Raw genomic sequence first — 13,168 nt, 5'->3', positions numbered from 1 at the left:
TGTAACAACATATTATTTTATTTAGTCAAAAGGGCCCCACTTGAAAACAAAAATGTCTAATGTGCTACACATTTAATGTACTGGTGACAATTACTTACTTTTCACCAGACACAAAGGGTATTCTGCTTTATAAAGATTATTGTGGAATTGTCATACAGGTCTGAGTCAAAAAGTGAGATAAAATGGGAAACATAATGAACTAAAGAAACACTACTTCCCATGTGTACCTCTGGAAAAATCAATTTCACCAGTTTTATTAGTCTGTCTACTTTTATGCCAAATACAGCATAAGAACAAGAAAGAAACACAGTCAGCCAGTTTTTCTCACAAATCTTTTTTGCTTTGCAAGAATTGATGATTCCTTCCTCTTTGCTGTCTGGATCTGTTATTTTCCCAAAAGGAGTTAGGACCGTGCTGTAGCAACACTTAACAACGCTCCCTGCTCTGTTGGGAAGGATTGCAGCAGTCAAGGGTTTTTCCTCCTCACATGTTTTTATAAAGAAAGTATGGGTCCTTCATGTCTAATAGTAATATCAAAGTATGCACCCAGCACTGTGCAGCTTAGCATATCGCTGATTCCTCAAGAATCACAAGGTCTTCCACACATGACAGAAAATAGCAGCGATCTTAAAAGAAATCTTAAAAGTTAAAAGAAATGCATATCCATGTTCTGTCCAAGATGCATTCTACTATTTTTGTCATAGTGCTAAGTCAATACAGATCTTAAAAAACCATTTCCTTTTGCTCTTTGTCATACAACCTTAATGAAATAATGCATTATATAAGAAATCACTGATGATATGAAACAATAGTGCCCTGACACCTGTCAAACTAAACTAAACCATGAGAGGTCAGAAACTTATTTAAGCATAGTAGGTATGCTTTCTGACATACAAGACTTTACCACTATACTTTGAGCCATTAAATATAATGCTTTTAGTCAAAAGCATTTCTTACCTAAAAAATGGATTCTTTAAATCGAGAATGTTACCAGATTTAAATCCTGTCTGGTCCACCACAGCCACAATCTGAATATCATAACTTTGTCTGCATCAGAAATAAAAGTATAAAAAGACATAATAGAACTAAACTGTAGTTGCATTTGTAAACTCTTGTGTTAAAAAGATAGCTACTGTTTGAACAAGAACCATTTAGCATAACAAGCGAAGGAAATTAATTTTCAGTGCTATCAGTGCTACAGCCTGATTATTTAAAGAAATAAAGAAGCAAAATTTACTAAGACACTTAAGTAATCTTAAGAATTTCTATCTGAGAAACATCATCATTTTGCATTGATAAAAGATAACAGTGAAAGGTCTTTTGCCTTTCCAACAAAAATACTATAAATTTCAACATTAACATACACAATCAGAGTATTACCTCACAATCAAAAACATCTAACTGGCCAAAAAGCATTAGGTTCATTCTTTCTGTAACCCAGGACTTCACTGGAAAGGCTAATTTTTCACAGGACTTTTTGCAAGAAACTGAGTTTACACAGAAAAGTAAAGAGAAACAACTGGGCCACTGAGAACATCCCTGCTGTAGTTACAGCACCTTCAGTGTGTGCCTGTATTCTATAATGCTGTTTTATGACATGCCTCTAATTAGCAACTGACTTAGGCTGTCACTGAGAATCAAGAACTCATCAATAGTATTTTAATGCTTTTTTACCCTTCCTTTGGCTGTTTGCTACTTTTAGCATCTCAATACTCAGACTACAGACTCTTTAGGGCAGGAATTTGGGCAGGGGTAATGTAGTACTGAAGACAAAAGCTTTTCTGCACAGTAAAAACAGAGTATACTCACTTTTGGAAAAATGTGAATATGCAGTATAACAACAACATATAATACACTTAATGCAGCATATGTGTTTTAAACTCAAGTTGACCTCAAAAGGCAAAAGATGTCTCCCTGATTTTATGTATAATGCAGAAAGACAAAAAAAGCTAAAGCTGACCCAAGTTAGTCCTCCCGCACAGAACAGCACAGTACAGAGTTATGCAGAGATGCTATCTTGATCTCGAAAGCAGATTAGCTTTGCAGCAGGACTTCCAACCTCAGTGGTAACGTGGTCAAACTGCTTCTCATTTTAGCTCTAGCAAAGTCTTCAGCTCAGGTGTCTCTGAGCCATGCTCCATTGTAATTATTCCTTATATGTTGATACATTTACAGCAGTGTCTGTGTGATCACTTTGTGGAGTACAGTGTTTCTCTTATATGTTAAAATAGTAATGCATTTTACTTTGAAAGAGATGTAGGGAGACATGTGAAGAGCTCCTAACCAGAAGATCTGGCAATTTGACAAGTCCCACATGTTGCAGAATGAGTGAAAGCATCGCTGACAAGTTTGATCTCACTAGACTCCCCTGATTGGTGAGTACGTTTCCAAAAAAAAAAGTGATTCACCTTTCTACACAGAAGAGACTTTGCTTTCAGTTACAACCACAAATACACATGAGCAAATCAGGCTACAACTTGTGTGAACCAGTCTCTTCAGGATTGTTTTCAAAACAAAATATAGGAGTGGAGTTTCCAGACCTCTGATTGACAGCAAGAGCAGCACAGAAGTCTGCTGAAGAAAGACGCCCTTCTGAAAGCATTCCTTTCCATTAACCTCAGTGGGAGGACAAACAATGTGTGAAAGCACTATTCTTAAACAGGGAGAGCACTTCCATAAGAAATTTTTTTTTCAGAATTAGTAGTGTAGAATGGATTCCAGATCAACCCCACTTCTTGTCTCTGCATATGACTTATTGAGAGGCAAGGGATGTTAGTGCTGCTGGCAAACGACCAGGCTGTTGACTAGGCCTCTGCCCTGAAGTTAAGCTTACTGAATAAGGTTTGGAAAATATTTGAACATGACTTAAGAAATTGTTGCATGTGATAGATATCAGCATGAAAAGCTGACACCTACAAGTAACATTGTGAAGGATGGCTGGATTTCACAAGTGGTTAAGGAGGAATTATGTGAGAAACAACTTCACGGATAATTGGCATGGAGCACTGGGGACCTTTTGGGGAGCAGAATCTTGCAAGGCCAACAGTGCCTAGGTAACTGTATCAGTGAGATCATATAAATCCAAAATTATCTATGTAACAGTATCAGAAATAACAAATCTGGGTACAAATGTACCCCAAACTAATTGGGGGCAGGCAGTTTATCTGCGCAGAAACAGGGCAGAGAAAGGGAGGTACAAGGGCAGAAAAGAGAGTCAAGAAATAGGAAAAGAGATGGTAAGGTGTGCAAATGCCTTGATAAAGGCTGTGTGGGCCCTGTACTTTATCACTGCAGTTGGTGCTGGAAAATAAACCACATCCATTGCTCTGACCATGCCATACGAATCAAACCTGCCTCTGCAGCCAGAAGGACATGGGGAGCCTGGTGCTTTCTCTGGCTAACAGGAGAATGCCTGTGACAGATGGATCAAACTATCCTCGCATCACTGTGTCGGTGCCCACCCCAGGCCTGATGGCACTGGCAATTAACACCACTTCATAGTAGAAAAATTAGTAACTCATATTTTGCAGAGGAAAAAAATATTGTATTCAATGGAAGATAATCACAGCTATTAATCCGTATTAAGATGAATCTAAAAAGCATTAACAAAGACTAAACCTGATTCCTCCACTACTATCCCCTCCATGAAAACCAATTTTACTGTGCTAAATTTAGGGATCTGTGGCTATTCAGAAGCAACAAGCAACACAAGCTGATCTGACCTTCAAAGCCATTAATAAATCATGTTACTGGATGATGTGTTTTGATTTAGTCATTCTTCTAAAGAAATACTCTTTCTGCATTTTGCCACTTCACATTTTCTCTGTGATCCACAATCAGCAAGCAAATGCCTGGTTTGCAGGCTTACAAGCGGATATAAAAGTGCTAAAACAGACACATGCTGCAAGAGCATGTGCAGTTATTAATCACCACTCACCCATCAGTACAGATTCTGTAGTAATTATCCAGATAGCTGGTGTCTTTTGAGTACTTCTAACAAGAATAGCCACACTACAAAACCTCCTTTATGAGGCTTTTATACGTACCTCTTATTGGCAACAAACAAGACTTTCCCTGAGAGAGTTTCCCCCTCTTTGGCAAAGAGGGGAGTCTGAAGAAGGCAGCGTACTTGATACCAGTGAGTGAGAGGTTCCGTTGGTGCAGTTGACAACCAAACAGTTACCCTAAAACAAACAAGAAAAACTATCTAGACTTGATCTCTCACCTTCTCCTTTCAGAAACAACTTAAAGTAAACTAGGCCAGTGATTATATCCAATGTTCTTTTCTTTCTTAATCTATACCATGCTTGTCACTACCAGAGCTGAGTGCCTAACACGATTATGGAAATTCAGAAAAGAGGCTCTCCAGACTCCTGTTCTCTCTTCTGTCCACACCTCCAGGACAGAGAATATTAATTCCTGCCCCATCTTCCCACTCAGATAATTAAAAGAAATTACAGGAAATACAGGTTTGTCTTGAACGTCGTAATGTGATTCTTCACAATGGTAGTTTCATCCTAAAACACCACTCCTGAAGAAGTTCCTACAACAGTTTTCAAATATTTCCACTTCCAAGAGGTATTTCAGTAATTTTGCTGAAAGGGGCTGTAGGTGTTAAGAAAGCAATAACATATGAAATATCCTGAATTCAATCCACTGAAATTTCAAGTGCTAAGACAGAGAACTTTAGAAGTCTATAAACATGAAAGATCTGCTGATTATGCGATCTTCTACTCCAAAATAGAGACCTTCTCAGCTGATAATTTCAGCCCTCAAAGTAACTACAAATACACAGATCTCCTTTTCCTTTTAATGGATGTACTATTCTGAATTCCTCACAATCCTCATTTCAAAGGTTAATAAATAGTATTTATCAACAGAAAGAAATAGAAATGTGTTTTACAGTATCTTGCAAAAAACCTCATCTAAAACTGGATAAATTTCATGGGGAAATCAACAAATCTTATATAAAGCTAAACACAGACAACTGAAATCTATTTTTTGACTTCCCAGGTAACTTTATCTAATTTTCACCTGCTTACTACACCAGATGAATGTCCTCATTTTGAAATGACTAGGTGGTGTTAGAATGAAAACATTTTCTTAAACTTGGAGAAGTTTACTCCATTTCCATTTTGTAGGTGGCTACTTGCAATCTCCTCTCCATTTTGCCCATAAACAAGATCAGGTCCAAATGAGAAGATCCAGCCCATATTCATATGCTGCTTCCTTACTTACAGTGTAAAGCATAAAGGTATATAATATTATGAAGAATTAGTATGGTGTGGAAAGATAAAAGGATAGGCATCGTGACCATTAACAATTCCTGGATGAGGTATATGTTAGATAATACACATACCAATTAATGGAAAGCAAGATCACCACCATTTGAGTCATGCTGCTAGCACTGAGTTACCACTCTTGTTACCTCTAGAAAGCTTCATTTCCTTAATAAAAAAGGCATTGGTAATGACGTTACAAACAGGCTGAGCACCAGATGAAGATCTAATTCTGGCACACCTTATATGAAAGATGGGATTTTCTTTCCCAGTAGTTAGTATTTCATAGGAAGGAGGAAAAAAGTACTTACAGTGATCCTACAAATGCCACATCAAACCAGAAGGCCAGGCCATGGATTAGTCCAGACTGCATCATTTGGAAAACAAAAGGGATTTCCACTCTGTAGAGAGAGGAAAAAAAAAAAAAAGTTCCCAAAGTAATTTGCAAAAAGTACTGGAAACAAAAATCCATCATCTCCATTCATTTACTGAAACCTATCCTGTACTAATTTCTACATTTCCATTCTTATTCATCAGTTTGTGTCTCAATTTTCCATATTTTTAAAGAATATGCTCCTCTTTTCAGTGTCAGTAGAATTAGCCAAAGGTTAGTAGAATTAGCCAACTAATTTAGGTATTAGTTCTTTGTGTGCCTTATTCAGCAATAGAACCAAACATCCCACTTCCAAAGAGTTACTACATTGTTGGTGACAATACTGCAGACTCTTACAAATATCCAGGTTCAATTTTCCTAAAGGAAAATTTCTCATTCCCAGTAAAAAGATATGGATTTACATTAAATACCATTCTAACAGGAAAAAGCTCCACTAGAAATATGACAAACAGAATTACTCTTGGAACCAGAAGCAAAAATTGAGCAAGAGGCAGCTGGATTATTTTCACTTTAAAAAGGGGTATTAGTGGCTATGCTGTTGCAGCCAAATCTCACTGTCTCTTGCAGAGACAAGTCATGTAACTAGCATTTACATAGACAGAAGCAAATGGTATTTGGTTGTGGTTTAGAGAGACAGCACACATAAATTCTCTCCTGAGAACTACTGAAACAAGCCAACACTAGCCAGTTGAAACTTGAAAGTAATTCTACAGATGTTTTCTTCTCTCAGAGTAATTCCTCTCTCTCACTAGACCATGTCACACATACAGTTAGTTGTGAGTCATGCTGAAACAATAAGGGTTCTGAGTTTCAAAGACAGCCTGTGATATGTCAATGTCTTGCAGAGATTGTTGATGTAGTCCCTCAAGTTTCCTCACGAGGTATATTTTATTTCAATAATGTACTCAGAAGGAGGTTTCTCTGCTCTAATCCTGGGACAAAGGGGCATGCAGTCTGGTTTATATGTAAGACTTTCTAACTAATAATTTGTAGGGAAGTAAAGAGGTGCAGCTGACCCCTCTTAGACTGGAAAACTTTAAAAAAGATATATTCTAGCACAGAGTCCAGCAACACAGCTTGTAATGACACCACCTTATCAACAGGGTTTGAGGTCTTTCAGGATGCTGAAGCAGAACAACAAAAATTGCTTTGTCACCAGAACTAAACGTATCCCAACAGATAATGCTAGGGAGCAAACGCTCTTCTCCAGGGGCCAGTTTATCTCTTTCCATAGGAAACTTCTTTGAACCAATCTCTACTGTTTCACAGGCTCATCAACAGGCTTCCTCACTAAGAGTAGACAAACCATCCTGCAGATGAACACGGTGGTGCACTACTAGAGGTGTACCAAGCATCTTGGCATGCCACCTTCCCCCTTCTGTGTTCAACACTGGCCAAAACCACCAGCCTCTCCTACCTCTGAGCACCAACAAGCAATCACAAAAATGAAGAGCAGGATACTGGTGTCTGCTAACCTTTGCAAATCTTCCTCTGCAGCTTCTGTAAAGTTAACGGTGTACTTTACCGTCCGAGCCATCAGAATTCTCATGTCAAAAGTGTCCTATGGGGAAAAGAGTCGCAATGTTACCGTTTTGTCTTGTCAGAATATAAATGTGCTATCTGTGAGACAAAATGGGGAAAACAAATCAACTTTCATCCCCATCAACTTATTTTAAATAGTTGCATTTTTTTTAACAGCTCTGAAAAAATTTTGCGCTATTACCAGGACTGAATATATTTGATAGCTTACATATGTATTAAAGACTGTTTTATTCAACCCAGAAAAAATAAAACCTGTACCAAAATTGTTCATCACTTCTAAAAAAATTTTGCTTTTTTTTTTTAAGCTCACATTTTAATACACTATTCTGCAATGCACAGTTGGGCAAACTCTACTAAGAGTCTGGAAAGAGCTGAAAATTAAATTATGATGTGTAAGAAGCAAAATTACGTAATGCAGATTGCCCCATAGAAACAAGTTAGGAGTAGTCAGTCCCTCCAGCAAATGAAAACAACTTTCTCCTCTTCATTTTTCCTTCTTCAATCACATGTACTAATCCTAATCCATTAGTGTTCACAAGCTCACAGATAAGTAAAGCAAAGTCTTAGTGTAAATTCTCTTATCACATCCTCACCAGTGAATCCCTTTAAAAACTGAAATCTATCTATAGAATAAGGGGAAGCCAAGGAGATGTGTGATTTTTAAAAAAACAATTTTACATGGCTTTTATTGGGCACTGCATTTCTAATCTTCAAAGGAAGAAGAATCTCAGCTGAGAAAACAAAGCCAAACATGTACTTCATACTGAATGCAAAAATGGGCTTCAGTCCTAACTGAAAGCCAAAGAACCAACACTGGGCATGGATCCTGCTATAGTCAAAGATATAGCTGAAACTTATGAGGACAAATGAGAGTTGTAATATATCCATTTCATGTACTGAAAGCAGTACAGTGCTAAAAGTCACAGCAGCTCTCTGATGATCTTTCCAGGTTCCTGGGCAGGTTGTACAGCCTCCATTCAACAGCAGCTATACAGCAATTGCTACTTAAACTAACTAGCTTAAAGCTAGCCCAGAGTTGCTGCAGTCAGACTTTTTCATTGAAGTATTAAGTCGGGGGTGGGGAGAGGGTCGTTTTGTTTTTTCTCCAGAGCTGAACAAGGAGTACTCCCTATTCTTTCCAACTAGGTACAAACTAGACTTCTCCTAAAAAGAACGAACAAGAACTGCAGATGCTCAATCCAAGGTACCAATAAAATAAGAATACTTATATGCTAAAAAAAAGTTTGTTCTATAATACAGAAACCTGTTTGTTTGGCTGGTTTCTCTTTTTGCTTTAATTTGTGTATCAGAGAAGAGAAGGGAAAACCCAAGATCCAAGCACTTTTTTAAGAGGTTGCAGTGAGGGAAAGTGGTTGCATGTTGGGAAGACAGATGTTCACATGCTGTGGCTTCCTAATGTGTGTATATCTCTAGACATCTGCTACTTATAGCAAACCTGGGAATATTACACATAGTTGTTAACCTTTGACAGCAGCTCTGTTCACAGTTTTCACAGAGTCAGTCTTTGGCTTTCTATACAACAGCCACAGAGCTTTGTTAAACAAGGATGCCACTGTACCTGCAAGATTTTGTGAAAGGGATAACACACGGAGAAGGGAAAACACACAAAAAAACCCCAGACATACAAACCTACCACAATAGGTTGTCTGAAATACTCATCCACAGCTGCATTGCGAAGACTGGACAGATTGACACCATAAAAGCACTCTTGGTACCTAGAAACATCAATACATTGTAAAAGGTTTAGGTAAAAAAAAAAAAACAAAAAAACACCTGGATTCCACTGCACACCAAAAAGACCAAGGCACAATAGCTGTCAACAAAAGGGGAAATGTGGCTGAGTGTCTTTTTCCCTTCCTGCAATTTGCCAAGAGTCCAAATTCCAGCCATGCTCAGCTCCCCTCATCAGCTTCCCTTCCCTCCAGACATCTTTTACAGCACTGAGGTGACCCGATTCCCTCAAAAGGACACGGAGGTTTTTCACACTAGAGCTCTGAAAGAATCCACAAAGAAAGCAGAGAATAGGGAGAAAGGCTGAGGCAGTCATAAACTAGTTTTGTAAGCCTTTTATCCTGGGCTGGTCCAGAAATGGGAGTGGACCTGGCACAAATTAAAAAGGTGCTGAAGACCCCTGTATTATAGGTCTGGTCCTTTTTATTGACACAGAAGAGGAAAGCAAAGGTTCGTCTTATACCGACTGAAAAGCAATGAACAACATCAACAAAAAACCAACAATATTTTTATCTTACCAATTTATGCAAACGTTCATTTAATGCAAATCCAGCCTACTTTCAACATCAATTTTGAATCTGAAATATGCATGCCTACAGCAGTTTCCCAGATCCTGGGCATGACCCTCTTATCAACTCCATGAAGTTAACAGGTACCTTTATTTTCAGACGACATACAGAGAATGGGATGGAGAAGGAAAACAGCAACGGAGCTCAATTCCTTGTGATGAAAGTGTCATCTAAATGTAAAACCATGATCTGAAGCCTTCTGAGTCTTCAGAAGCACTTAAAATGGGAAATCTTAAATGTTTGTTTCCATTGTTACAACATCATACAGCTCTTTGACTATCATTACTTTTTTCAAAACTAGATGACTCGGTCTGAACAAGTTTAATGACACCCCTTTAAGACTGACTAAGTCTGCATTATTGTTTCAATGCTAATTGCATAAGGGGAAGACGTCTGCATGACTAAATCTGAGAGGATATCTTCAAGGAAAGAACTAAAAAAGCACAACAGAGGAAGTCTGCTGATACCACTAACTGCAAGTGATCTTTTATCCTTTTCTAAATGTTTGCTGTAATGTTCAACTGAATCACCTACTTGTCACTGATGAAAAACACAGACAAAATACACACTATTTTTAACAACTTGCTGCATATTTATGCTTCATGTCTTCCTATCTTTGCAAGACTTTTGACAACAAAAAGAGCAGTCTGCTCTTCTATGATAGGCTACACATTATCACACTTCTAGGAATGATTCCTGATAAATTAATGTGCCTCTTTGTAGCGCAACAGTAAACCAACCTATAGGCCTGAAGAGAAACATGGCCAATGTATACAGCCTCATAATTATTATTATTGTACAGATCCAAGACAATAATCCTAAGTGTATGAGAAATATGTAACCTTTCCTTTGTACAGTAAACAGTCTTGACTAACTGCTGCACCTAATGCTAAGACACTCACCAAGATTCTTGGATAGGATTTTGGAGGCTTTTCAGTGTCCTGGTGCCTTTACCATAGGCAAGTTTAAATTACAAATCCAGATACTTCTTTAACTCTTTTGTTCAAGTATTATCATGCAAAGTAGCAGTTCCAAAAAATGTCAGATCTTTCTGTTAAGTCACAGGGCATTATCTTCTTTGAAAACAGTTTGTTAAATAGGAAAGGGTTTATTATACACAAAATACATCTCATGTTCTGAGTAACAAACCTGGACAATACAGGAAAGCTGTTTTTTGAGGCCTGGAATTTGATGTTTATAGAAGTACTGGTTGTCACCAATTAGCTCCTGATGGTACCTTTCAAATGCCTCCCCCCCCCCCAAAAAAAAAAAAAAACACAAGAAAAAAAGAAAAAAAGAAAGTGCCCTGCTTGAAGTAGGCCTGGACATTGACCTCCATCCTTTTATAGTTATGGATCTATCAGGATAACCAGTCCTTTTAGTATTAATAATCTGAATGTCTTAGAGTGGTGCAGAGGCAGTACCACTACACTCTTACTCAAAAGATTTTGATCCCACTTTCGGCTGAAGACATAAGAAGCACTAATTTGTTGGTCTTTAGAGCACGCTGTAACTCCAGGAGTATTTAATCGTCTTGCACAATCAATGTTTTGGGCATATATCTACACAAAAGTACAACGATGTGAAATAGGAGGACTGATGATACAGTCCTCTGCTCAGGGGGCATCTCAAGACAGCCATAAACTATGTTGTGATGGCAAAAACTATTTTGTCTAGGAGTAAGTCAAACAAAACCTGATAAAAGAGGAATCTCATCCAGGGTAATTGTCTTACATTTCTGTGGTTAGTTTGGTTGAAACATTCTCATCAAAAATAAAAAGGCTATAAAAAAATTTGTGAAAAATGGGAGACATCCTTTTGCAATGAAGGGGAGAGAAGAGACTGCAGCACTTTGGGGCTTAGATACCAACCTGATCATTATTATAATTACAAAGATTAACTACAATTTGTGATAATAACAACGACAAAAATATTCTTGGTGCAGAGAGCAATTAGTTACTACTGCAGACTTGAAAGATTTATTTGTCTCTGTTATACAGTTCTTTGAAAGCCTTGTAGTGGTTGACAGACAATTTAGCCGATACAATGTATAAGCGTAGAATGTCTGTAATCATCTAGATCTAACAGACGTGGTTTGAAGTTCTGTATTTTTTTTAAATGCAGATGGCATATTTGTGCTAACAAACTATAAGGAACTAATGTAGCTGAATTCTGCCATTCCCACTGTGCAATTCTTAACTGACAAGAGGCAGCAGATTTTCTTCTGCCACCACCTCTATTACCATATACTTCAGTGTTTATGAGGATATACACATGTACAGTGTACCTATTCCACAGGTATTCCACTTATCACACAGAAATCTTACTTTGTTACAAATGGAGACGAAGCATCCCAAGCAGCCTGAAACGGAATGCTTTCATATTGGCAGTAACATCCAGTCCTGTACAGACCTGGGAAAAAAAGCTACATTTCTGCGTCGACTACTAACTAGGCATATATTTTCTTCATTAAATGATGAGGAAGCTGCCTCTTGGCATGACATAACGCTCCAGTCTTTTAACTTATCACTGATAAGTTAAACAACATAATAAGTTAATAAACATAATAAACAACAAAATAAGCTAAGACAACATCGTTGATATGTCACATACAACCAAAAAGAGCAGGAGATCAGGGGAGAGGGATCAGAATGACACTTGAGATATGAACATCTACCAGAAGTTACTTCTACTTTTTTTTTTCAGTCTCTTGGCACAGAAGAACACTGCTGCATTTTCCCCAGTTCTGTTCAGAGTATATGCCTGCACTATCTCTTAGCTCACGCAGGTGAGACAAAAGAGCACCTGCCAGCTGAATAGGATAACATGGCCAGTAAAGCATTCAACATGTAAGGCCAATTTCTCTCATTCATTTCATCTCTATAGGATAAGTAAGATTTTGTCATAGGTGTTCTTCAGAGGCAGCCAGAAGACACCTTCGGCATAAAAGAAAACTTCTTCCTTAATCTAAGAAAACAATGAATAGCTTGGACGAAATCAACTTAATGTTTACATTCCACACTGCAAGCTGAAAGAACATAATAATAAGTATAATCTTCCAGAAGATTTAAGAAGAATTAATCCTGAAGTTTCACAGCACTTTTTACCCAAGAACTTCAAATAATAATCTATAAATGATTAATTTATAAATTAATTGATCTGTATCCTATGAAGGAGATATTTAGAAACCATCTTGCCCTTTGCTCTAATGAAAGTATCTCCATTTTTTCTTATTAAAGTATTGCTGTTAATGTTTCCTCCTATATAAAGGACTGCAACAGCTCAATAGTGGATATTAGCATTAGGACACTTCACGGCAAAAAGAGTGCAGCTTCTGGTTGAAGCTGCATGAAAAATTTAGGCGGTAGAAAGTAACTACCAAACTGGAAATTGTTCAAGACATGGGGAGTTAACACCCACTCCCTGAGAAACGTGCCAAGGAATCTTTGCTGTGCACACACGCACCCGGGACTTCATGCAGTACAATGCTCACCATTCACAGCACACTATGCTTTGGTGTAGCAAAAGAAGCGCTACCAACTGATTCAGATTCAACTATTCCTGACTCTGGATGCTCCGTGGAGACAATTTCTTCTTCAACAAGAGACCCAGCCAGCTCCAGCACTTCCTGA

The 13,168-nt window shown here is 37.9% G+C and overlaps 1 protein-coding gene across 2 annotated transcripts in view; it reads right to left on the bottom strand.

Moving 5' to 3' along the window:
- Positions 1 to 13,168, bottom strand: part of LOC106486914 (histone-arginine methyltransferase CARM1-like) — a 76,337-nt gene that overhangs the window by 1,698 nt on the left and 61,471 nt on the right. Inside the window, exons 8-12 of one of the 2 annotated variants that reach the window (XM_067315603.1) lie at positions 8,870 to 8,951; positions 7,149 to 7,234; positions 5,591 to 5,680; positions 4,047 to 4,184; positions 958 to 1,047 (exon numbers count right to left, since the gene is read on the bottom strand). In XM_067315603.1, coding sequence (XP_067171704.1) covers positions 958 to 1,047; positions 4,047 to 4,184; positions 5,591 to 5,680; positions 7,149 to 7,234; positions 8,870 to 8,951 — 486 coding nt within the window. The remainder of the gene's footprint in view (positions 1 to 957; positions 1,048 to 4,046; positions 4,185 to 5,590; positions 5,681 to 7,148; positions 7,235 to 8,869; positions 8,952 to 13,168) is intronic. The other variant, XM_067315604.1, reaches the window with a different exon arrangement.

This window comes from Apteryx mantelli, chromosome Z (assembly GCF_036417845.1).
Source record: "Apteryx mantelli isolate bAptMan1 chromosome Z, bAptMan1.hap1, whole genome shotgun sequence".
Classification (NCBI taxonomy): domain Eukaryota; kingdom Metazoa; phylum Chordata; class Aves; order Apterygiformes; family Apterygidae; genus Apteryx; species Apteryx mantelli.
The sequence above is the reverse complement of the archived record's forward strand: the minus strand, read 5'-3'. Positions and strand labels throughout refer to the sequence as shown.